Source organism: Osmerus mordax, chromosome 17, assembly GCF_038355195.1.
Source record: "Osmerus mordax isolate fOsmMor3 chromosome 17, fOsmMor3.pri, whole genome shotgun sequence".
In the NCBI taxonomy this organism is placed as follows: Eukaryota; Metazoa; Chordata; class Actinopteri; order Osmeriformes; family Osmeridae; genus Osmerus; species Osmerus mordax.
Window position 1 is genome coordinate 13,038,444 of NC_090066.1, and position 27,693 is coordinate 13,066,136.

A 27,693-nucleotide genomic window follows, 5' to 3' on the forward strand; every position below is an offset into this window, starting at 1 on the left:
GGCACCAACACCATTTATTCACCCCCTTGACTATCATTCTAGTTGGCCTTCCTCGTGTGCCATACCCGGAAGTCAGAAGTCAGTGGACGACACGGTAACACAAACTGAACAGGGACAGCACACAACACAAAACACTACAACAGTACAGACATTACGTAAATAAACTTCAAGTGTAACCCTACTGTGTGTGTGCGTGTGTGTGAGTACTTGTAACCGGGTAGACCGCTAGAATGGAAATGTAGATGGCATGTATGTTAGCGTGTATGCACTGGTAAGGCTAGCTGAACTTTGCACCCACGGAGATTTAACTAACGACTGTCTATTTGCTAGCCTGGCTAGTGACAGAGCCCCTCTGTTACAGCAACCACGTAAAAAAGTTAATTTCAAGCCCTGAATTAGCCTGACATGACGCAATTCATACAGTAAACACATGAACCACTAGAAATTCTAGCAAGAATTGTGACTGTCCAGCTATTAGAATAAATAACAGTTAGGCCTAAATAAAGAAAAAAACTGATCAATTTATTGAACATGACAAAAAGACAAAAAACAAAACGAATATCTTCAGACGTAAACCAAGAGCAATAATGCTAAGTAGGGCTGCAACGATTCCTCGAGTAACTCGATTACAAAAAATGAGAGGAAAATTCATCTGCCTCGAAGCTTCTTTAAATTATTTTTAAAGATCACGTCACGTTCTTTCGCAATGATTATTTTTAGTGTGGCACAACGCGCTTACGTCACCCACAAAGCGTAAGGAGACGCAAGGAGTTAGCGGTATTTTTGGGTCGTGATAATCTTTTTTGATTGAGAACGGCTCACCCGGTACGCCGCATAGTCTTACTGTAGGCGACAGCCACGTCTCGTTCGCGTCATGTCACAGAGTAAATAATTTTGTCGGTCAATTTTTCAGCAAAAAGGTTGTGGAGGGCAGCTTTCAAGAGATATGGGTATTCTGCATTTAGCCAGGCGGTATGATTTTTGGTGTGATTTGTGTAAAACTTGAATCTGAGTGAGACTCCGTCCCCTGGTACTAGACTTGTTACATTGTTTTGACGTTAGCCTCAGTCAGATTCTGGTCGCTCACTGGCAGTGTGTTCACAATGTTGTATTTCACTCCATTCTACACTAAAACGTCAGGGAGGACTGCTTATTGTAGATACAAGCCTGCTAAAGATAGCCAGTCTGATATCTAAAGATAGATAGTCTGATTTCTGAAAGCGAGCCTGTTTCATTCGTCATGTGACTGGCTGAGAAAGCGACCTCCGTTCGTCAGGCTAGTTTTGCCCATTTCAGGCTATTTAAATGTCTCTGACAGTCAGAATCACTTTACAGGAAAATGTCGAGGTGGTCCTTGGCCAAATGTGTATATTGACCAGTTTAGAGCTAAATACTCTTGCCAGAGCCTGGAATCGAACCAGTGTTTTGAGTGATTTTGCATGGGTCTCCATCAGGTCATTTCACACTGAGGTACGCAGTAAAAATCACTGTTCGGATTTACCGCATCTGGTACATAACCAGTATGGATAAATACATGGTCTTCACAGTTAAATAATTTAAAATCCTGATAATAATAATAATAATGTTATTGTTGATTGTGTGAACTAGCTGGGTTTGCTGTTGGGCTAAGAGAATAGAAGAACATTAGTTCTTTGCGTTGGGTCAGCACAGCAGCGGAAGGGGTGAGACCTGTTTTCCGGTTTAGTCATGTGACGTTTGACATATATATTAACTCTTTCCCCCATAAAGACGTCATATGACTACCCCCCACAAATCCTTTATGACGAGTTTTGACGAGTCTGTTGTATCAATAAAGACGTGTTTTGACGATGACTAGAGCAAGTACCGTGTTTGCCTTTGTAACAAATAATCTGATCGGCAGAGCCGAAACCTAGCAACACCAGGCTAACCAATAGGCGTGAGGGATACATATTCGCGGGGTTTTCCGAAGTTTGACGATCTAAGTTCTAGCCTCTGAGGGGAAAAAAGACGAGCGCATCAGCTGTCAGAGTGACCCGCGAATGTTGACATTTTGACCATGGCGGCGCGAGTGTTTAGGAATCCGGAAGATGCAGCCTTTTATATTGAGAATTTTCTTGATAACGAATCTGATGGGTCTGATTTTTCTGGGTTTGAAGATGATTTTATACCCCCGGAGGAAAGTGACAGCGAAAGTGATGGTCACGAAAATGTCACTGACGAGATGAGAGAAACGGGAGATGTAGCCTGGAGTCGCGTTATAAGGGACCAAACAATCAATCCATTTACTATGGATTCGGGACCGAAGTTGCCAAGGACATTCAATGTAGGAAACGCTACACCCTTGGATTACTTTTTTCTTTTTTTGTCGAGACAATGTTTCAGAAGATTGCTACTGAAACTAACTTGTACGCGGAGCGCTGTGCTCAAGAAAAATATATAACATGACTATGTTTCAGGTAAGTTGATGGAGTGTATCATTCATTTGTAATCACCTGGCGAGTTTTAATTGTTTTATTCAATAATACTCCATGGGTTGCCTTGGAATGTTCTGAAAGGGTAGTTCTATAAGGCGTTCCATGGGGAAAAGAGTTAAAGATCCTGTAAAGTAAATTCCATGTTTTGCTTCTAAGTACATTATATACGTGTGAAAGGAGTTCCTGAAAGCATGTGCAAAGCGCTAAGACTTTGTCACACTGAAATGTGGAGTTAGACCGAAGAACAGTTTCTCTTCCGTTTTCAGATCAGGTTTTAATGGGCGGAGCCAAAAAATGCCCTATCTACGTCATTTCGCCCTATCTACGCCAGATCACTGAATGGCTCCTCCAGCTGTACTGTTATTGTAGCCTACACATCAGCTAGCTAGCTAGCTTCAGGATGTCTCCCACCACCCACAACTGCATCTTCCCTGGATGCAAGAAATCCAGCTGCGCTGCAACGCCATTTAAGTTCCCTATTGATAATGAAAGGAAAAATGGGTGTATAGATTTTGTGAAGTGCCACGCTCATGGAAAGCTTCGGATAAACTCCAACAGCCGCCTCTGCACTGACCATTTCACGGCGGACAGTTTTAACATGGACCAGAGACAGACGGGGTTCACCAACACACGGCTTCTCTTGCAGAGCGGAGCCGTACCGAGCATCGCCCCTCCGGCCGTTCATCCTCCGGTCGCACCTGGACCATCCACCGCCGCCAGCAGTTCATCACTCAGTTCTGTGTGCTTGTTATAATTATACTAGATAACTTTTCCAGAGGTATCTCTGCTATGAGTTAGTGCAAACCGCTAAATTTATATTAGGCTACTCGGTGTAGAATGATGGTATTTTGGTGATATGGTAGCTAATGTGTTAGAAGTAGCCTAGTTGGAGAGCTCACTGTCTGCTGTCTCTGGTGTCCATTTTTACTGTTACAGCTCACGGGAACATTTCATTTATATGCATCTATACGTTTCACTCATTGAACAAATAAATTCAAATTCTATACGGTTTTGTTCGGCTTGACATAGTGTCCATTATCTGGGTCGGAGGTAGGCACTAGGCAGCGAGGGGCGGAGCTTCAGCTGCGTCAGGCGACACGCCCCCCCAGTCTCAAGCAGAGAAGACTGCTGATTTTATCACGATTTCAAAGCCTAATTTAACATACTTGGTGTTATTTTTTAATTTGAATTTGGATGGGTAGTTAATAACACATTATTCTGTGGTGTGGCGAACTTAAAACTCGTTTCCAGGTCCACGTTACAGGATCTTTAAGCAAAATTACATTTTATCCGATTACTCGATTAATCGATGGAATTTTCGGTAGAATACTCGATAACAACAGCCCTAATTGCTAAGCCTATTATTTTGTTAAATAAACAGTTAAAAGATACATTGGACGAATTTACAGTAAGTAGGCTATCCTTGGTATAAACAAAAGACACACATGGATAAATATTGCATACAAACTTGAAAAGAGTGATCATTGGAACTGGAATCCTACTTTTTAAACAGTGTCTAACAATAACCACATTAAGCCCTACACATTCTTATTCAGGAAAATGATCATTCTATATGTTCAGGGGAGAGTCGAGTACGGAGGCGATTAATGAGCAGGGCGGCAGTAGAAAATACTTTCTGCGGGATTGTGTCGGCTGCACTTCCAAGATTGAAAAGGAGGTGGTGAGGGGCTGTATTTATTTGACGAGCAATCCCGCAGCAGCAATCCCGCAGTTTCTTTATGGTTTAACCACATGCGGTTTTGCATTGAGCTGGTGGACTTGTGGTAACATTATTTTGGTAATCAATTTGATCAAAATACCTCCACACCTCACTACGCTTTTTTGAGCGCCAAAAAGGAGACTCACATCAGACCGTGTAAAATATCGTACCTGTTTGTAATTTGTTTTGCCATTTTAAACATCGAAACTAGGCTATTACAATTCATGTCAAATGGAGGGCTTATTTGTATAACCAATTTTATTTTATTTTTCAAAGAGTTTATAATTAAGTACTCTCATAAGTATTCGAATACTAACTTACTTCAGGATATTTGGATATTCAATTAACCACACCCATCCCTACTGTGTAGATTATAGTAAGATTCTTTGAATTTAATATTGTTTTGAAGTAACAAATGGCTCCAGATCTCCAGGACAAACTCCTGAAATGTACTTTATATGCTAGACTCACCATTAAGAAGGAAGTTGGTCAAACATGAAGAGGGACGGCTGTTGACATCTGTAGGAGAGATGCGATAGGCTCCGGTGCAGTAGTGCAGTTCTGATATGCACCAATGGAAGACAGATGATACAGATAAGCTACAGGACATGGTTTTAAAGTCTTACTGCATGATCAAATTATTTCCTTCATTAAATATTTTGCCTTTTCACCACAAGCACCTATATCAATGCTCAAACTGTGCTAGTGCTGTCACGGTACGAAAATGTCAGTAGTCGGCACTAATACCAGTGAAATTTCATTTCCGATACCAAAGCAAAAAACTAAAATAGGTTAGTGAACAACTCTCATTTGTTGACAGTAACCTACAATATCTATGGCTGTAGCCTACTTATGACAACAACAATACATTAGTACAATCACAATGCATGTAGGTCGAGAGGCAAAATATTTGTGTGGACTGAGTGGAGACATTAAGCGAACTCAGATGACTTGGAGATCATTTGTAGAGCAAAAATATATATATCTTGACTTGAACATAATTTATAAGTAGCAAGAGTGGATTCAACATGCTTCGTGGGGCCCTTTAAATTTTGTTTGGGCTATGAGCACAAAACTTAAATATACATCTCAAACTCAAACACAAATTTTGGCAACTATATAATCTAAAAGCCTCTGTAAAAATGTGTTAACCCTGTTGTGCCCTCTCCTTTCGTATGCTCCAGTATTAGGTATTGCATTTGCAGTATGCTGCAAACCATAAAGGACATGAACGGTGGTGTTTGCAAATTGGTTTCTGGTGATCGACGATGTTCTCTGACGATGTCATCTGCCTCCCATCCAAAGTATTTCCATATGTGGCTCTCCACTTTTCTTGTTGACAACTTTTAGTGGAGCCCCTGCAGCATTAGCTGCTTGTCCAGTGTTGCCAATTTAACGACTGTCGCTTTGTCACTTTATAGAGAGCCACTAGCGACTTCTGGTGAGATTTTTTCGGCACATGTATCCATTATGTTAACTATATTTTAACGAGACTGGATACCCCAAAATAAAAACATTTTAACAAAATGTATACATTTGTCACTCCTTTGCATAGTAGTTTACTGAACAATACAATCATACAATTAAAACATGTCTCACAATCAACATGATAAACCCCCAAATCATTCAGAATTGTTCAGGGTTTACATTTCTCACCTATGCTGTTCGTGCGAGGAGTGCACCACTTAAGTGTAACTGTCTCTTTAAGACCGCTGTCTCGACTGGTACTGCCTGCCATGTGGAGGTCACCTGCACATAAAAAACAAAACAAAATTCAAATATTTTCACAATGCTAATGTCTAAAGTGAATATGACAAAACACATATGGTACTAGGGGTGCACCGATCCGATATTAAGATCGGATATAGGCCCCGATATTGACAAAATAGCTGGATCGAGGATCGGAAAAATGAACAGATCCACTGGCCGATCCATCCATTATTTTTTTTTTCGCAGCACATGTCATTTTTCAGCAGCATGAGTTAACCAAACCTTTAGATGCATGAGTTCTAAATATTTCCGACGGTCCCCACAGCAAGCATAATACTCGTAGCACTAGCATGCTAGTGATACCTGTTAGCCTTCTCATTAGTACATATTGAAGCCATACAGCGTTTGTCGCACAGTTTTTGTCTATCGGACAATATTCAGTTGGAATTTTCGAATTCGCATATGCGACGTTACGCTTTGAGACCCGCATTCGAACGATCACATATGTGCGAGTATAGTAGAGTTGTTGAGCTGCAGGAATTCGGCGTGCTCCTAGCATTGTGCTTTTGGATGTGCTTGATTAAATTGGTAGTATTGTACACCACCCCTCAAAACATTTAGCTCTACTTTGCAGACATTGCAAACACCCGACGAACTAGTTGGCGTGGCAAGCGTGAAATATCTCCACACAGCCGACTCTTTGGCTTGCTCCATGTTACTTTTAAGTTTAAGTGTCCACTGGTTGGACACAAACTTTACACCGCACGGTGCAATGCTTCAAGCTAAAAACTAAAACAAATAAATAAGAATGTTTTTATTTTTTTTTATTTTTTTTTACATGTTTGGTAACTGTTTGATTACTATTGTATGTTTGACCAATACACTATTTTGTTTTTCTACTGCTACATTTAATTTATTTTAATACGTTTGATTACATTCTATTTCAGAATTTTGAATGCCCAAGTGTTTTTTAAATGACAAATAAATAAGAATTCAGTACATTACATCTGTTATTTTGTCTTAGTTAGGAAAGTAATGTTTAGTTAGGAAAGTCTGGTGCCTTTAGTCTCTTCCACATGATGGAAGAGGTATAAGGTACAAGGTATAAGGTGGGAGGTATACAGTTTATTATTAATTCAACAACGGTATCGGATCGGTATCGGGTATCGACAGATACACAAAGCCCAGGCATCGGTATCGGTACTGAAAAAGTCGGATCGGTGCATCCCTAATACAAGTAGCTAGCTACTGTGGTGAACCTGACTTGTTTTGCAGTGGTTTACACCGTCTCGCTAAACAGATGATCGGAGTGTTGTGATGGGCTCAAATAAAAACTCATTGCTATGTTTTACAACCGGATTGACCGGAAGACTAGAAACCGTTGTCAGAAGAAAAAAAGAAAATGCCTCAGACTGGTTTTGAACCTACAACCCTTCGCTTACCAGCACAACATCTCAGCCTATTAAGCCATTCACAGACCTGGGGCCTCGTATAAATGTTGCGTACGCACAAAAAGCTTGCGTATGCTGGTTTTCACGCACACTTTGTGAGAATGCGCGGGCCGTCACGGAAAGTTTTGAGCAGACGTGAGAATGTGCGGACCGTCCGCAAAGTCTTGTCTGGCTCTGTAACGTAGCGAATTCTAACTGAAAAGTGCCGAAACAAACATTACAAAATAAAATTTCCACTACTACGTTTATGACGTTGACTATTCAAAAAACATAAAAATAAAAGTTTGATCATTAATGTGGATGATCACATCAAAATGCCAAAACCCAAAACGGGAAATGCTATATAGCCTTCTGTTTAATCCGCTTCTGTTAGACTTGAGGGTGTCAAACAAACGATAAAATCACTCAGAAAATGCATGTTACACTAACCCTATAGCTGCCATGGTGTTACGATGTGCCACCACTCGTTTCTTCATTTAAAGTTTTACATCGAACCATTTCTTTTTAATTTCTGCCATGGTCCGGTTCTCTGAACCCACATCATTTATGGCCCTATAATAATAATAGTTATTTTATTTGTAATGCACTTCACATTTAGCTAAATCTCAAAGTGCTACAGGTTAAAAACAAGAAAGGGTGCAAATAGTGACAGTTTTCCGATTTTCTTTTGTCGCTAATACATTTACATTTAGTCATTTAGCAGACGCTCTTATCCAGAGTGACTTACAGTAAGTATAGGGACATTCCCCCCCGAGGCAAGTAGGGTGAAGTGCCTTGCCCAAGGACATGTCATTTGCGCAGCCAGGAATCGAACCTGTAACCTTCAGATTACTAGCCCGACTCCCTCACCACTCAGCCACCTGACTCCCTAATACCTGATGACAGGCCGACAAACAGGACACATTTCCTCGCCTCCACCTCTGTTGTCAGAACCTCGATCTAAGTCACCGTATTTCTTCGAATAAACGCCACAGCGTTTATTAACCTGTTTTTCGTCCTGTTACTACGCACTAAATGTTAATAGATAAAAAAATTTTACTACTACACATGTTACACATCATTGGAAAGCTAAGATTCTTGTGCTTGTAGATATGTAAACCATTTCAAGATCGAGTCACAACAACAAGTTTAGTCAACGTCTTTGTCCAGTCACCACTTTGGTGTTGTTTACAAAGCCAAACGTCTCTACTTACCCTCAAAGGTTCTGTGTCGTCCAGGTATGCAAACAACACATCAAAACTTGATCTGCGTACATTCCCAAGGGTTCAAAGTATCTAACCATGTAAAGTAATTCGTCCAAATACAATGTTTTACGTTCATGAATAGCCATTATCCTTTGTTTCATTATGCAAGTTAGCCGACGGAAGAAACAACTTGTTCACATAAAAGTGTTCTTTCTCCGGTTAGCAACGGAGAATTTACGATATGGAGGCATCAAAATGTCCGTTGAACCCTCCCCTTTTGATTGACACCTTGTTTGACCCAATAGGAGCTTCCATGCCCCGTTGACAGCCCTCTAAAGCCAATTAGGTCTGTGCGTCCTGCCCCCCCCCCGCCCCCCCCCCCCCCACACACTCTTTCTAAACAAATTTCTCGAACTGGCTTCGACTGGCTCTGAAATGAGCTCGTTAGCCTTGTAGCTGAAAGCTAGCTGAAAATGCCAATACCTCATTTGTATGTGTCTGTGGAGCCTTCAAAATAAAAGTCGATTGCGCAATATGGTTGAAAGAATCAGTTTTCTTTGTGCGCCAATCTTGGGAATCAGATAAAGCACTCCAATGTGTTCATGCTTCAATTTTTGTGTTTCAGTAATACTAATTAGGGATTTAGCTATTATATATGATAGTTCTAAGTACCACCTTTCATTAGAGATAACAATTATGAAAAATAATACCTTTTATCCTGAGTATTTGACCTTGGTTACAAAGGGTCATTTTGGAGTCTCCAAAAGGCCCTTTTAGAAAATGAATGGATGTACTCTTATAAAAACATGTGTCAAATATGAATATATTGTGGTATTATGTTTGACTTTTGATTTACATTTACATTTTACATTTAGTCATTTAGCAGACGCTCTTATCCAGAGCGACTTACAGTAAGTACAGGGACATTCCCCCGAGGCAAGTAGGGTGAAGTGCCTTGCCCAAGGACACAACGTCAGTTGGCATGACCGGGAATCGAACTGGCAACCTTCGGATTACTAGCCCGATTCCCTCACCGCTCAGCCACCTGACTTCCCAGGGTAAGGCTGGGATTTGAATTGGGTAAGGCTTCAACCTGTGGTCCAATTTAGTCTTCCAGCTAATACCTACCACCTCTAGGCCTCTTCAGGCCTCTGTTTTCAAAACAAAATCTAGGCGGAAATAGAAATTTTCACTTTCCTTGTGTTCAAGCTTCTATTACTCAACACTAGTAGGACTGACAGGGGTCCTGACAACAGGGGACATAACTTCAGAGTGTCAGCTTTCAAAAGAGATCATTTACATGCATGTACTCCAAATGGTTCAAGAACAGCTTCCAATTTACTTTGGGTATGCTGTTTAGGCGTTTTCAGGCAAATTTAACAGGATTATGAAAAGGTTAAATAACGTTCATTTTTGGTGCGCCGTTTATTCGAGGGCGGCGTTTATTAGAAGAAATACGGTAATTCAGACAAAGAAATTACCTCAGGAGCGCATTTATAGGCTATCTGCATATTCATTTATGGGAGGAGGCAAGGCGGGGTCAGTGGCTCGTTCACGTGCGGTCAATCTCACGTTGAATGTGATTTATAAGGGAAAGGTGTGCAGGACCTGGCGTATGACCGGTTTTATACATGTGAATATTTCTGTGCGTAGGTACTTTTTGAGTTTTGGCCGTACGCCATCTTCTAGTATAAAAGCTGCGCAATCCTTATACATGAGGCCCCTGGACTTTACTATGTTCAGTAACTGGATAATAAAATAAGACTTTTCTCCTAAGGCAAGCATCGTCAGATTTGGTCCAAGCACAAACAGCTGTAATTGTCATATTTTCACATACCAAGGTTAAACTTTGCAGGCTATTTCAGGGGGGTGTCACCTTAAAGCCTATTAGTTTTGAAAAACCATCATTCAAAATGACATTTGATGTAGTGACACAGACATATTGAGGCAATGTGGACAGTTACATAAATACACCCCTTTCAGCCATTTTGTATTTGATTCTACTGTCTTAAGTAACGTTTTTAAATACATAAATGATACATATCTGTACAAAATTTCACCTTTTGTTTAAGAGGAGATCAATTTTGAAGGTTTTCCCAAATTATCACTGTACAGGAAAATCCATCATAGCGGACCTTATGGGTCCTTGAGGCTTTTTTGTTCCTCATGACAAATGAGACATGTACACCAAGTTTCAGAAGAATTGGAGCAATGGGGTGGAAATGCCATCACTTTGAAAATCTTTTGGACATTCCCTGTGGCGCCCCCTATGGTCTGATGTGGCCTATATTTGGTGTGGGGGTACCCACTTGCATGTAGTATCAATGTGCCAAACATTTATGACCAGGGACTTGAGATATTGGGGCGCAAGGAGAGAAAGAAAAAAAAAATAAGAATACTAACAAAAACAATAGGTTCCCTCCTACCGGAGGAACCCTAATAAACATATATATGAGAGAGAACAACGGTTGTGCCCTTGCCGAAAGCAAGGTAAAAACACTTAAGGTGGCTTCGCAGCTTATAACAAACGCAATAACAAACAATAACAACAATCCTGATGGAGGAATCCTAAATATATATGAGAGAATATATAGGTTGCGCCTATATTCACCCAATAACAAAAGGTAGAACCCCAATAGGTGGCTTTTCAGCTTCGTTACTTGGCCCGCCAACTAGTACTTACCACTTTTGAAGAACTCCAGGTGGGCGTCTTTGTGATGGAGAAGTTCCACATCATAATTAGCTGATGTGTTGGCATGCTGCTCCTCCTTCATGTCCATAATGCAACAGGAAATAAAAGATCAGCAAGATATAATTTTCAGCCATCGGTGCAATCTCTGGCGTGCGTGCGTGCGCACACACACACACACACACACACTTTCATGTTCATAAGGGTCCGAAGTGAGTGACAGAGCAAGATGCAACCTCACTCTTCTCCATCCAGAAGTGTACGTGACTCAGTAGAAAACATTACAACAGATACATAACATAGGTCCATGTGGAACGCAGAGAAATTTGTTACCAAGTAAAGGGAAAAGGCAGCTACCTGCCTGCCACAGCCATGGACATTTTCACAACTCAAATGATAGAGAGCATGAGATAGTAAGTGATGAAAGGTTAACAATTACAGTAGCTCTAAAAATCAACATCTACTACTCAACACAGCACAGAGGACCACAGCAAGACACTACAAAGGGTGGGGGAGAAGGATGGGGCAGCGACCAATTGTATCTCAATGGAGATCTTATTGTCAAAACGTAATCAGCATATGGTTGGGATATGAAGGAAAAAGTTTGGACAACTACAGGATGCATTCATTCCTGCCCAAAAACATTTAATGTTGATTTAGACCGGGGATGGGCAGCTCCAGTCCTAGTTGTGTACTTTTGTTCTAGCCCAGCACCAAAATTATGTATATTGATGGTCAATGTGGTTCTTAAATGTCATCAATTAGGTGTGTGTGTTGGAGTTGGGCTGAAATCAAAAGCCTACATTCAACGTTGGGGCAGATCCAGGACCAGAGCTGCCTGTCCTGTCCTCGGCCTTTCTGGGATATACAGTCAGGGCCAATCAAAGTAGTGAAGGAGTATTGAGCATTCTGCGGTCCCTTGGGTGTGTGTGAGAGTACTGACCTGGTCGCAAACATTTAATGTGGGCTAGCAAAACAGAAAATACAGAATGAAAACAGCAGCTGTTCCTAGAGAGTAATATCAACATTGTGATGTGATGGATTCAACACAAAAAAGGCAAGTTAAAAAGTTAGGCTTAAGGCCTGATGAAATGGGCCAAGATGTGTGCAGTATGATTAACATTTAATGGTATGTATTTAATATGGTGACAGAAACAGCATCAGGATGTAAGTGATCAACTGGAATGGTCAAGCAGTGGTCTGTTTTTTGGGGTTGATATATTATAATTTAAGGTGATTTGTGAGGAGACGTTTGGAGACTTATCCACATGTCAGATGCTCTATAATTAGTCAAATATCAAAACAAAAATGTATCCTGAATGCAAACAGGAAACACATCAGAAAGGCTTTGATTTGGTAGTTAACTGCTTGTCGTCTGAGAGAACTTAATATATTCTTCATATGAACTACAAAAACAGGAGAGAGAGAAAACAGTGGACCTCGTTGCAATGCCTTCAATAGCAACTTCTAAATGCTTACCTTAGCTAATTCAGTTTTCTAGAGTAATTTGCTTTGTATGGTTAAAAGAAGAATGTGCATGAAACTGGATTGGGGAAGCACAGACAGCAAAAGCGGCAATATGGAGAAATACATTTTAAAACATACATAAATACTCTCATCTAGCAGTCAAATCCCTACTAAATAAAAGCATTTTAAACATACACCTGTCTTTACTGAGAATTACAGGTAATTGCACCCTAGCACATAAATGACTGTAATAGGCAACCCAGAAACCATTTAGGCTGTTAAAGCCTAAGCTTTCAAGCAGGGCTTCAAATTGCAACCATTTTGTTCACATATGCTCCCGAAATTGTGTCTGTGCGACCTCAAAATATAATTGGGAGCATTTGTGCAAGTGCAATTAATCGTTTTGGTGCGATCTGTTTTAATTTATTTACAAAACACTTGCTGAATCGTTAATATAGCGGGACAAGTTATTCCTTACTGCGTGAGAGCGTGTGAAATGTTTGAAATGCGTGAAACTTAGGCTGAATCCCAATACTCTGTCTTACCCCTACCCCTAGCCCTTAGTTTACCCCTAGCCCTTGTGTCTCGAAACTGAGGGGTAAGGGCTACATAGCCCTGTGAAATGAGACACCACTTGGTTACGGTTACGTATACCGATGTCTCCAAAGAAAGTAGTGTTATGCACTGATATTAAACAAAATTCGTTTGAAATTTGCTGCTAATGGAGTTTATTTAAGAACACCTCACCTCCCTGGTGAGGTGTTCTGGGCACGTCCCACTGGGAAGAGGCCCCGGGGAAGACCCAGGACACGCTGGAGGGACTATGTCTCTCGGCTGGCCTGGGAACGCTTCGGGGTCCCCCAGGAAGAGCTGGTGGAAGTGGCCGGGGAGAGGAAAGTCTGGGCCTCCCTGCTTAGGTTGCTGCCCCCGCGACCCGACCCCCGGACAAGCGGAAGATGATGGATGGATGGACATGCATGGAGTACATTCAAGGCTCATCAGAGAAATACGGGACTGTTGTGCAAATCAGCAATGTAACGTTAGCATAGCAAACTAGCGATTTTTAAAAACGTTTCAATTAAGAACATGGTTGCAAACACATATGTACAGGACTGTGTATAGCACAAAACAAGACAGTCGTAATTTTTTAATCATTTATTTAAGCCGAAAATATCCTACATTTTTGGGACTCTCTGGATGATCTGTCCGCCATTGTTGCAGGTAGCACAGTATTCAAATACCCTTAGCAGGAGCGGATCTAGAAAAATATTCATGGGGTGGCAGAGAGGGTGGCAGAAGTATATATGCCGATTTAATTGCAGTCATATTAATCAATGTTTATTTGGAATCAATGTTTATTTGGAATCAATGTTTATTTGGAATGCCCCCAAATTAAGAAATTTTTTATAACTCAAAAACATTAGGCTACATTATTATGGCACATTATTAAAGCCTTAAATCAAAGATATTGAGGAAACACAGATAAATAAATAAAAAGTGTTTTCATTGATTTATTGGCTATTGCTTAATCAACAATAAACTGGAGCCTATCACCAAACTGAAGGTTGGACAACTTGGCCAGCTAGTAGTAGAAGAATGTGCAACAAGTTTGAAGTTTGTATGGTCTATTTTGACAAAGATATTGAATAAACACTGAAAATGGTGTGTATTCAAATGTCTGCTAGGTTTTTTGGCATTCAGGCTCTCTACTCTTTTACCCCGGTCCCTAAATATGACACGAAGCCTGAACGGAGGTACGAATATGAATGTTTGTTGAATCTCAAATATAAAACTGATTTCACCTAGGTCTCGGCACAGTGGGGAGGGTGGTTGGAGTCGTCTAGTGCTGCATTCACTTGCAGTGGGATATTAGCAGGCCCAAACGTAATTCGCGAGCGCAGAATTCCGACGATAACCCACAGAAATTCAAATAGAATGCATTGGTCTGAGGCAAAATTTTAATAAACTTGTCAACTCATATTACGTCTCTATTCTTTCGAAATATTTAACCTGTAAACCGAGCCTATTGCCACAAGTGTAGGTAGTAGGTCTGTGGTAGCAATCAAAGGAAGTCTGTCAACCCTGAAACTGATACAGTAACGTTCACGTTAGACCAGCTACTGTAGCCAATATTAAAACGTTAGTCAAAAATGCCCAGATTCAGCCCTGAAGAATTGACACGGAAAGACTTATCAACCAAAATTACAGGAATAGACAGGGCCAGGGAGTTTTCAGGCGATCTTTATGAGGATGGATCAATACTTTGACAAAACTAAGGGCTAGGGGTAAGGGCTTACCCCTACCCCTTGCCCTTAATTGATAAATTGATGGCTTAAATAATTGATTAAAAAAATTATGACAGTGTAGCACAAAACAGACTTGTTTTGTGCTATACACAGTCCTGTACATATATATTTGCAAACATTTTCCTGATTGAAACGTTTCTAAAAATTGCTAGTTTGCTACGCTGATGTTACAGTGCTGATTTGCACAACAGTCCTGCATTTCTCTCACTAGCATGTCTACAGTTTTAAGTTAACTCCATTAGCAGCGAATTTCGTTTGATATCAGTGCATCACACTACTTGCTTTGGAGATATCGATACTTGCTAGATGACGTACCCATAACCAAGTGGCGTCCCATTTCTTAGGGATACGTAGCCATTACCCCTCAGTTTCGAGGGTCAAGGGCTAGGGGTAAGGGGTCGTATTGGGATTCGGCCCCAAGAGCCCTTAATTAAACGTAATCTTTACATTCTAAATTTTTGTGCAGATTTGAGATTTGTTGATATTAGCCATCAGTCTCTCCTTGCCACTGCGCTCCGTTGTCACGTGACACAGAGCTAACTAGCGCACAAAATAAATCTATAACATAAAACATTTTGTTGTGCTCCTTAATATTCGATGGGTGCTCCTACATTTTTGCGGGTTCTCCTACATCTTTTAAGTTGGGAGCGCCAGTGCCACCAAGTAAAAAAGTTAATTTCAAGCCCTGGACAGATGGGAAGAATAAAATAATTCTGAGCAGTGACAATACTTATGACTGCGGTTTGAAAGCAAGCTCATATTTTCAAACTGATTAACCCAGGTGAATTGGTTTAACCCCGTTGAAATGGAGTGGGTTTGAGGGAAGTGGGTGTAACTGAGGTGAATTAGTAAGGTACAACCTGCAGAAATACACAACACTACCTTCATGGGTATGTTTGTGATGGTTGTAGATGCCAAGTCAAAGTGTTGCTGAACCAGAACGTTCAGTTTAGAGGCCAGATGCCTCCCTGCCCGTACACTGTGGACCTCACTAGTCAGCAGATGGGACACCTATTGAACGGGGAGGAATGCTGTCATTCATTTTTAACACTGACTTCCCCGTTACCATCAAGTAATATTAACAACACTGTAATTACATATGAAGTGGGTGTTGTGGGGGCCATCAAGGAATAACATACTGGCCAGATTCAAAGGCTACTAAAAAAGCTGTGCACATTTGTTCTGATTCATGAACAAGTATATACACACATTAAAAAGAATAGACCTTAAGGTTCATTAATTGTCACCCACCTCTTTTTTTGTCCGATCAGAGACCAAGGTGTCTTCGCCCTGGGGGTAAATGTGTACCAGAACCAGCTCACACTGTTGGATTGCCATTAGTCTGAAATGCAGTCAAAAACATTTCGTAGCAATGACCCTCAAATAATAAATCATTGTATGTAAAAACAAAAATTAAATATAGCTGCAAGCAGCAATGCAGGTTCCTCCGCAAAATGGCAAATTATTATAAACATGTACATGACATGCCCAAAGGCAGTGGCTGGATTCGAACCTGTGACCTTGCACTTTGCAGGACATCTTTTCAACCCACTGAGCTACCTTCAAGGCTGAGAATATGTGGTCAGTTACATGTATATAAAAAAAAGCCGTTTCTCCTGAGAAACAGCTCCTGAGAAAATTCGAACATACAACCTTATACTTTGCAGGTCACCGTCCCAGCCCATTGAGCTATTCTCAGTGTTGAATATTGCCATGTTCTGTTACTGTATACAAAATTAAGATGTTTCTCCTATGGCAAGCATTGTCAGATTTGGTCCAAGCACAAACAGCTGTAATTGTCATATTTTCACATACCAAGGTTAAACTTTGCAGGCTATTTCAGGGGGGTGTCACCTTAAAGCCTATTAGGTTTGAAAAACCATCATTCAAAATGACATTTGATTTAGTGACACAAACATATTGAGGCAATGTGTACAGTTACATTAATACGCCCCTTTCAGCCATTTTGTTTTTGATTCAACTGTCTTAAGTAACGTTTTTAAATACATCAATGATACATATCTGTACAAAATTTCAAGTCAATTTGTACTTTTGTTGAAGAGGAGATCGATTTTGAAGGTTTTCCCAAATTATCACTGTACAGGAAAATCCATCATGGCAGACCTTATGGGTCCATGAGGCTTTTTTGTTCCTCATGACAAATGAGGCATGTACACCAAGTTTCAGAAGAATTGGAGCAATGGGATGGAAATGCCATCACTTTGAAAATCTTTTGGACGTTCCCTGTGGCGCCCCCCTATGGTCTGATGTGGCCTATATTTGGTGTGGGGGTACCCACTTGCATGTAGTATAAATGTGCCAAATTAGAACATTTATGACCAGGGACATTTTTAGATATTGAGGAGGAGGAGGAGGAGGAGGAGACTAACAAAAACAATAGGTTCCCTCCTACCGGAGGAGCCCTAATTAATGGCCTTTCTCACTTGGCACAATAATGTAGACAAGTACACATGCAAACACACCTATCTGAGCCAGCTGCCAGTTTGTTTTGCTCTAGGATCGTTTCTTGGACGTAATCCTCTAGCATCCGTACATGAGTATCACTGCAAAACGGACAAAAGGGAAAATATACGTTTGAAAGGAATGAAATGCTTAAGTTATTAAGTCTTAATTAAATCAGTATTACACCCAGGCTTCACACTTCAGGCTTCAATTAGAAATAACCGCCTTGCTGTTTTTTGTGCCTCTGCCAGTCAAGTGTCAGTTTCCATCCGTCTGTCCAAATTTGAATAAATTCTCTCAAGGAATTCTTGAAAATGACACATACAAGAATGGGATGGACGGATAGACAATCCAAAAACATGTCCTGCAGATGCATAAAAACAGCAGTACATATGTTTTTGGTTGAGCAAGGTTTCTCACACACATACCTCTTTGCATTGGTGAGACAAATAATGCGCCCTCTGTTGGCAACCCTCTCGGCGGTGTCCATAAGAGTGGTGCGCGTCTCGTGTTGTAACTCTGTAATCTTGCACAATGACTCCACTGCCGCCACCAGCCCATGCAGGACGCTGCAGCACTCTGGGTCTTCCCGGGGATTAGGTGGCCCTACAGCCGCCAGGGCGGACATGAGCTAACACAAGGATAAAGGAATGGGGAAGGTCACCAAAATAAGGTAAAAGTAAAACGAAATGTTCCAAACAATGTTTCTTGCTCTTTAGAATTTACATTTAGCAGACGCTCTTATCCAGAGCGACTTACAATGAGTACAGGGACATTCTCCCCAAGGCAAGTAGGGTGAAGCGCCTTGCCCAAGGACATGTAATTTTGCACAGCCAGGAATCGAACAAACAACCTTCTGATTAATAGCCCAACTCCCTAACCCAGAGGTCTTCAACCCTGGTCCTCAGGGACCCCCTGTCCTGCACGTTTTAAATGTTTCCCTGCTCCAACACACCTGATTCAAATGAATGATCGTTAACAGGCTTCTGCATAACTAGATAACGACCCATTCATTTGAATCAGGTGTGTTGGAGCAGGGAAATATCTAAAACGTGCAGGACAGGGGGTCCCTGAGGACCAGGGTTGAAGACCTCTGCCCTAACCGATCAGCCATCTGACCCCCCTATTTTACCCACAGTAAAGTGACATGTCCCTGCTACAAACAAAATTGATCCTTAAGTGTGTGGAATTTAAATGTAGGAATAGATTGTGTTATGCAACGCACAATGAGATGCCAGTGCTAATACATCCTACAGGGCTCAACATTAACATTTTTTGCGACTGGCCCCTCGGGGCAGTGGGTTTGAAACTTACTGGCCCCAAGGTCATTTTTACTGGTTTAAATGAAATCACATCTCACATATTTCTAGTGATAAAAAATAATAAGGTAATAGTCAGCAAAACAATAGATTTTTAACCTCAAACATGACGTGCTCTCTTCCCTGCTGACAGCCATCTCTGCACGACTGTCTTGTTGAAACTGAAACCTCTGGTCCCTCAATGCTAATTTATAAAAGCTTCCATTGCATTTCATCAGTATGATACTAAGTACCCAAGTCGACACCATTATTCTGCTGCAGTTCAATAGCCCGGGGGAACAAGGCGAACGGCTGGCCCGTCTTTACGTGATATGCCATTGTTATAAGTCGTGAAAATAACACGATGGGCATCTGCATTTAAATTCCTGACCAGCGTCAACGGCCTGGAAGATGGATTGTCAACCATCCGCTTAACTGTCACGCAAACCACGTGCTGTCTGCTAGCATGGCTGGTCAGGGATTGTTTTCGAACATTGTCGTGCCTGTGTAAAAAGATACACTTTTGTCTGCTTTAGACGGGAACATACGAAAGACGACAGTGCATCTTAGTTCCATAAAAAAAAGTTGCTTCCGTTTGAACTCGTAGCTCTACTTTGCTGCCATCTTCGTCTCGCGCCAGTTGTTAAATGTATTGAGATTAGAGAATTACAATTTGACAACCACTCGTCACTCACTACTCAACTCTTGATTTGCCAAATGTGCGCCCCACGAGCTGCAAAGTTATTTATGCGTTTAGCAGATACCAAAACATATGAAGGATGTTAACTTTTACGATGCAAATTTTTTTTTTCAATCAATAATTTGCAGAAGCCCGATCGGGCCAGTGAGTTGCTAGTTTAACTGTCCCGACGTTACTTTTTACTGGCCCCGGGCCATTGCTTATGTAGGGGGTTAAATATTGGCCAAACAACCAAAACGAATTCCCCTATGGTTTAAAGGAAGATGGGAAACTGAACAGTGTATTTGCATGAACCAAATAATGCCAATACAAATAGAATTCCAGGTATTTGACTCTATGGGTTAAATCAGAGCAAGAATGGTCAAAGTACGGTTAAATGAAATACGCATTTAATAACATTGCAAATGAATGAAATCAATTACAAGGCAAACATGTTACAATATGAAAGCTTTAAATCTGACCTACTCTACCATGATCATTGTAAATCAGAGAGAAAGCAAGAGGTGAGCAAGGAGTAGGACAAGGGAGAACTGATGAGAAAGTCTCAGGAGATGAAGAATCCACAGAACAATGCATTACAATTCCCTTTATACACAAGACCAACCAATCAGACCAAATCTTGAATGGGGTGTGAGGACCATCAAGTTGAGACCGTCCAGAAACTCCAGACTTTAGCATATGAGAGGTGGGGGCAGGTTTGACACCCAGCCTTACACTTATGTCGAACCCTGCATCCTATGCTTTTTTTCTCAATATAGGGTGGTAAATTGCCACTTTAGGAAGTAGGTCTATCTTAGCTCATGCACTTCATTCATACAGTTTTTTGTATTTCACCAGGAAAGTCTACAACATAATGATTTTTACAAGAGCAGTCTGGCAAGAGACAAAAGGCCACTAGTTTGGTAAAGGATTGGGAAATAGATCATTTACAAAAAAAAAACTAAGACAGAACAAGAGGCACCAACACAACATGATAGGAAACACAGCACAACTACATTTAGATAGACCTACATAGGATGATACAGCACATCTCTGTTGTCACAAGCAAATATAATAGGGATGCACGATAATATCTGCACAACATCGGTATCGGCAGATAAAATAATAATAATAATTATCGGCATCTGCAGATATTAAACTTTCTGCCGATGTACCTGGCCGATAAGGTGACGTGCAAATTATGGGCAAGCGGAGCAAATGTTTAAGTTACGATTTTTATTTTTGTTTGAATTGTTTATCACTTGCATTATTGTTTTTATTGATTTTATGTAAAGCACCTTGAGCTACAATTCTTGTATGAAATGTGCTATATAAATAAAGTCTTACTTACTTACTATGAGCGCCAACAACGTAATTCAACATGTCGGCTGTGTGGCAGTACTTCACAGTATCAAAGGATGATGTCAAAATGGCTATTTGCGGAGTTTGTAAAGTGTCAGTGATGCGAGGAGGGGCGAGACGACACTCGTTTAACACTACCAACTTAATTTCACATCTCAAAGCCCAACATGCTGACCTACACAAAGCTTTTCTGAAAGCTAAGCCAGAAAAACCGGCACCAGCTAAGACCTGCCAGCAGCCTCTACTTCAGTCATTTGACAAAGCTAAGGAATTTAGCAACGACCACCCAACGGTGAAAGCTCTGAACCAAAAAATTGAGTTTATTGCTCTTGACCAGGGGTGTTCAATCCTGGTCCTCGAGAGCCCCTGTCCTGCATGTTTTAGATGTTTTCCTGCTCCAGCACACCTGATTCAAATGAATGGGTTGTTATTAAGCTCTGTGGAAGCCGGGTAATGACCATTCATTTGAATCAGGTGTGCTGGAGCAGGGAAACATCTAAAACATGCAGGACAGGGGCTCTCGAGGACCAGGATTGAACACCCCTGCTCTTGACAATCAACCGTTCAGTGTGGTGGAAGATGTTGGCTTCAGCAGGCTATTGATGCACTTAGAGCCACGTTACGCTATGCCTAGCCGTCGTTATTTTTCTGATGTGGCCTTACCCGAACTCCAAAGTGCGGTCTCCAATTACATAGAGAAGCTCCTCACTGATGCCACCCATATTAGTTTTACTACAGCCATCTGGACATCTAGTGTGAGCCCTGTCAGCATGTTGAGTCTCACAGCTCAATGGTTCGATGAAGACTTCATACTTAAAAAGGCTGTACTACAATCTCAGGAGTGCTCAGGTTCTCACACAGCAGCTGCAATAGCATCCACTTTTGACGGCATGTTTGGGAAATGGAAAATAGCTAAAGAGACTGTGCATGTAGTGCTACGTGACAATGCGCGCAACATGGCAAAAGCAATGGTGGACTATGGTGTGCCAAGTCTCCCATGCATGGCTCACACGCTGCAATTGGTTGTGCATGAAGGTGTCCTTTCTCAGCGTAGCATTGCGGATGTTGTGGCCGTGGGATGGAGAATAGTGGGGCATTTCAAGCACACTCAGGTTGCATACAGTCGCTTAGAAGATGTGCAGAGGGAGCTCGGAATGCCAATAAAATGATTTCAACAGGATGTCGTGACTAGATGGAATTCGACATACTACATGATGCAGAGCCTAGTAGACCAGAGAGGGCATTGGGTGCATATCCTTAGATTTCGAGCTCCCTGCAACTTGGACGGCAAATCAGTGGGGAATTCTTGAAAACATGATCACTCTTCTCGCTCCCTTTGAGCACCTGACCAGAGAGATACGTTCTGCAGAGGCCTCTGCTGCTGGTGTGATCCCTGCTGTTGCGGCCCTTACAGGACTACTTAGCCGGCCCAGTGACACAGACGGGGGCATACAGACAGCCAAACGTACCCTGTTGGAAGCTTTCAGTAAGCGCTTTAACGGTGCTACGTGAGGCACTTTATTCGGTTGCAACAATGCTTGACGCTTGTTACAAAGATCGCTACTTCGATTTGGAGGAGAAGAGCAGTGTTTGCGACCTGCTTCTGAAAGTCTTGAACGACATGGATAGCAGTGGAGATGGCGGTACGGGGAATCCTCCAGAGAAGAAGACCCGAACAGGATCGCTGCTGGATGTATATGACAAAATTCTGGAGGAGAACATGGTGTTTGAAGGGCAAGCCAAAACCGAAATCGCGTCACAGGTAGGCTTAACGCCTTAACTTATACGGCTATTAAACTAACAGGCTGTACATTGATTAATTTAATTTATTTTATTTAATAATTGCCAAAACTCAGTCTGTATATATCGACTAAAATTCAATATCGTGCATCCCTAAAATACAAGTTGCAAAATCTATGGATGGAGATGAAACTCATCTTAAGTGTTTATTTTCTGAAGCTCATTCCAGTCGTTGGCCAAAGAAAACTGCAAGTGGAGAGGAGTAACCCAGTGTTCTGTGTTCTTTAGGCACATTTAGCTAGATGTGCCTAGAAGTGTTGGTTTGGTATGTGCAGAATAACTTAAATAGCATTTTGGTGGCCAGCATCCTATCTCCTTCTGAAGCAGTCCCCTCTGGCAACATCCTCCACCACCCAAAGAGAGTACAGTAACCAGTTAGTCCCCTTCGGGACACTTGAGGACTAAAGTAAACAGACTATTAATAGCCCACCGCAAAACAACATACCTTCTGGATCCCATCCTCACTACCCAAGTTTGGATCCATCTGATATCAGCAACCGACAACCAGTATCTCTATAATTTAAAGCTGTTCCTAATAAGCCATCTGGTTTCTAAATTTGAAATACCATGTTGAACCACCACCACCGATATGGATTCAAAGCCGGACAGAGATGGTTCTCCTGGTGGTTATTTGGGCCCCATGGGGGTGAGGGACATGATGTTTTCCTTTTTATTTTCATTTACATTTAGTAATTTAGCAGAAACTCTTATCCAGAGCGACTTACAGTAAGTACAGGGACATTCTCCCCGAGGCAAGTAGGGTGAAGTGCCTTGCCCAAGGACACCGTCATTTGTCACGGCCAGGAATCAAACCAACAACCTTCTGATTAATAGCCCGACTCCCTAACCGCTCAGCCATCTGACCCCCTTTATAACCATGTTGAATTAGACTTACATTATTACATATAGCTGCAAGCAGCAATTAAGAGGCCAAGCAGCAGAAAAGAGGGAAATTAAGTAGCTGAAGAGGGAGTCAGTTGGCTGAGCGGTGAGGGAGTCGGGCTAGTAATCCGAAGGTTGCCAGTTCGATTCCCGGTCATGCCAACTGACGTTGTGTCCTTGGGCAAGGCACTTCACCCTACTTGCCTCGGGGGAATGTCCCTGTACTTACTGTAAGTCGCTCTGGATAAGTGTCTGCTAAAAGACTAAATGTAATGTAAATGAAGAAGCAAAGCAAAACTAGAGAGGGTACAATTTCTGGGGAAATTGTAGGGTGTGCTTGCTTGCGTCGGTTGCACAGGGGTCCGTTTTTTAATGAAATTTTTACAACTGATTTCTGTATATTTTATATGAAAATGCATACTTATTATTTATAAAGATTAAATAGATTTAAAGGAATTTTTTTTTGCTGCTCATTTACAACTGAAAATACGAGTGAAGTGTAGAATGAAATAGATGTCTTCTCATTTCCCCTGCAAGAGGCAGCCTCATCGTTGAATCAAAACGAATACATTTGGCAGACCGGTGTAAAAATTGACCTAATCTCTATGACTTAAACGTCATTTTAAGTTTTTCCCTTCTCGTGATATTTTCAGGCATGTAGCCTACTCATTGCATTCATTCATTAATAAAGAACCCCCTTTGAAGATTATTCTACGACGTTACCCGGCAGTAGAAGATGGAATCGCGATTCAGACAGTCCCATCTGCTAACTGAAAATATGCCCCCCAAAACGTAAATAAGCTTGACATTTATTTAGTGGAAAATCGCTCATTCATAAAAAGCTCACTGGTAGCGATCATTGTCAGTAACAACGCAAAATGCGATATAGCCCTGTGTGGAGAAGCTGCCCTGGTAAATTGTACTACTACGGTACAGTACTAGTAGACTACTGCTGTGTTCGTCTTGGTAGCGATTGCGTTGGTTGAATTGGATGTAACGTTCCGTTGTACGGTTTAGGCTGAAATTAATTATTTTCATGAACAGATTGGCAACGTTTAGGCTGTGGCAATGAAGTTCAGGTTAGTAGTTAGATAGACTTTTGATTAAGTAAGGGGAGTGCCGAACATGTTCTGTCGCCGTTTGACTTCCTACAGCTGTGTAGATGTTTTTGTAGTGTCTCGCGTAGGCTACAGCATTGCAGTGAGCAACACTGGTTTGAAACCACAGGTAATGATAATTTCACCCACAAATCGTTTACTTGTAATGTAATGTCATAATAAATCCTACAACGAAAATGTATTTGTGAGGAATGTTTATTTTAAAGATTGAAAACAGATAACCCATCATAGACCACTGTAGTATGTGTTGCCCGGGCAACAGAGGCTAATGTCATGATGCTAATGCTTCAGTGAAATAGTAGACTACCGTTTCCAAAAGTAGAGGTGGGCCTACTTCCTTAATAATATCAGCTAATATTGTACATTACATTTCATAATTCTGTTTCACATCACAAAGTAAAATGAGTAAATAGTTATCACCCTGGCCTCTTTGCTTGTGGCGTTCCTGCAGCTGCCTTGCAGTAAAGCTATAGTTAGCCTAGCTATCCCCCAAGTTAACAGATGTGAAACGAATGTTCTGCTACAGGTAGTCACGCGTGTTTTCGTGACGTTAGTGACGTAGTGACGTTAGTAACGTCAGTGACTGTGGCTAGCAAATTAGCCACCGTTAGCTTCACTTTTCACCACAAAAACGCAATTCCTACTTAAACCATGCAACGGAACGTAAATAAAAATACAACCAACGCAATCGCTACCAAGACGAACCTTTTGACACCGCCATTGTGTATGTAGTCCAAATATTGACTGATCCTTAGGGGGGCGAAAATAAATAATAATAAATAAATAAATAAATATATATGTGAGAGAACAAAGGTTGTGCTCTCGCCGAAGGCTTGAGCACACCCAACTAATACAAAAAATATAGCTGCAAGCAGCAATGGCGGATTGCTCCTAACACTGCGAACCATTGAAAAATGTATATTCTTCACGAATTGTCACTGTATAGAAACATCCATGCTGTAGACTTATAGCCTGGCTGCCAGCCCAACTTCGTCCCGCACACAAAAAAATTTGGTCGGGAAGTTGGGTCTGGAGGGTCTCGTATTGGGGACAACTACAGAAAACCAGAATCTGGGCGGACCAATGAAATTGCCAGGGCGGGCTTTATACGATGGACAGATGATCAACAGTAACGTAATCACCCACGTCACAAAAGAGCGCTTAAGTTGAATTCGTTTTGAACAAACATGGCTACCGCTGGAGATCTGGGATGTTATGATTCTGACATTGAGTCTGTTTTAGAAGACATCGACAGCGCATTAATTTTGAAAGAGGAACAGAGAAACGTAATCAAGGCATTTGTCGATGGAAAATATGTTTTTGCCGTCCTTCCTACGGGATTCGGTAAAAGTTGTATTTATCAGCTGGCCCCGATGGTCACGAAGAAGATGGGACACAATGAAAACCCAGTGGCCATTGTGGTTTCTCCTTTGGTTGCTCTCATGGAGGACCAAGTGAAAGAGGCGACCGAATTGGGAATCACGGCGATGCAACTCGGCGTGCACGACGAGGTGGATATTACCAGTGGTCGTTGCCAGCTCCTTTTCGGAAGCCCGGAATCCTGGCTGCTGAACAAGAAGTCGAGGGACATGCTAGGCTCCGATGTTTTTCAAGCCAACGTAATGGGTATTGTCGTGGATGAAGTTCATCTAACTTACAAATGGTAAGAGATAGTCTGAGTGAATGTGAATCAAATGTTGTAAACATAGTACCATAGGTGTCAATGTACGTTTGCTAACTCAGACTTAGTACAATCATAAAGTTAGTCTCATTGTAGCTAAATAACTAACAGTTCAAACATTTTAATGTGCGCTTTTATTTCTATCAGGGGTCAGGGTGCAAAAGGGCAGACGGCATTTCGCGAGAGCTTCGACAAGTTGGAAGAACTAAGATCCCTAGTTAAAGCTGGTAAGTATGTACAAAACCATAGACTTCTTGCATGATCAGTCGATGTTTTATACACTTTATGTAATTCACCACTTTAATTGAAATCAGTTGCATAGTTACAAGAACATAGTTACAGTCCACTTGAAACAGTTCTAATAACCACTCTCCTCTTTGTATGTACCCACACACCATACCGGTAGTCACTGTACCCCTTATAAGTCAGTACGGTCATTAAAAAGTAATAAATGCCACTACTTCTCACTTCTTATTGTACTTCTTATTTTATATGCATTGCCCTTTATTGTTTCTCTCAAAAAGGCTGACCATGTGAACAAGTACTCCCCGTACCCTTAAATTATTTTTACAACACCGGCAAAAATCATTTGTATTCATTCTTCAAGCATACTTCTTCAAGTCTGCTTGCAGTTTAGTTCTGTTGACAACAACTATGCGGCGCTTAACATACATCACATACTACGTTGCTCTGATTGGTTGTAGATCTATCCAATTGAGCGAAGAGGCATTTGTTTTCCAGGTTCATTTGAAACACGCCCCAGAGTCACAGCCCAACGGAGAGTTCTCAGACTCATATTCTGACTAGAATTATGAGTATGACAACGTCAGGCTAGTAGACTTACCAATGGGATACCAAATCTGAAATGCAATACCATCAAGATCCACAAGGGCTTTTATTTCAAGCCAAAGAGTGAAGGGAGGGGGCTTGGTGAGCCTACCCATTCCAGAAAGCCTTGTATCTTTGTGTATCAGGGGGTGGCCTGTAGCGTCACCTATGGGTGATATTGGGCCATTTGTGGTGTGGTAGTTACTCTTGGCCTATACTATCAATGTTTCAGGATTTTGAGAACTTTTTACCATTGCATACAAAATCGGAAATGCAATACCATCAAGATCCACATGGGCCTTTGCTAAAGACCAAGCAATGAGTGGGGGCTTGGTCAGCCCACAATTGCCTGAAATGTTGTGTATGCGTCTCGCCAAGCTTGTGCGTGTGTCAAGGGAAAGGCTGAGTGTGTGAGAATGTGGAACTCGCGCGCTGAGGAGCAGGGGAGACATTTCATTGGAAATTTCATTAGCAATTAGCCAAGCATGCATGTTTCAAATATTCACAAAAAATCGACTTTTCATGTTACAGTCAACTTTTTCTCAGATTTGTGTACTCAACATTCTCAAAAGAACCTCTCATATGAACTTGTGATTGAA

General features: G+C 41.4%; 1 protein-coding gene across 2 annotated transcripts in view; it reads right to left on the reverse strand.

The window, feature by feature from the left end:
* Positions 1-27,693, reverse strand: part of ints13 (integrator complex subunit 13) — a 53,952-nt gene that overhangs the window by 12,301 nt on the left and 13,958 nt on the right. For both annotated transcript variants that reach the window (XM_067254665.1, XM_067254664.1), the window contains exons 4-10: positions 17,875-18,077; positions 17,467-17,547; positions 16,235-16,325; positions 15,866-15,994; positions 11,205-11,289; positions 5,833-5,925; positions 4,648-4,737 (exon numbers count right to left, since the gene is read on the reverse strand). In XM_067254665.1, the coding sequence (XP_067110766.1) occupies positions 4,648-4,737; positions 5,833-5,925; positions 11,205-11,289; positions 15,866-15,994; positions 16,235-16,325; positions 17,467-17,547; positions 17,875-18,077 (772 nt within the window). The remainder of the gene's footprint in view (positions 1-4,647; positions 4,738-5,832; positions 5,926-11,204; positions 11,290-15,865; positions 15,995-16,234; positions 16,326-17,466; positions 17,548-17,874; positions 18,078-27,693) is intronic.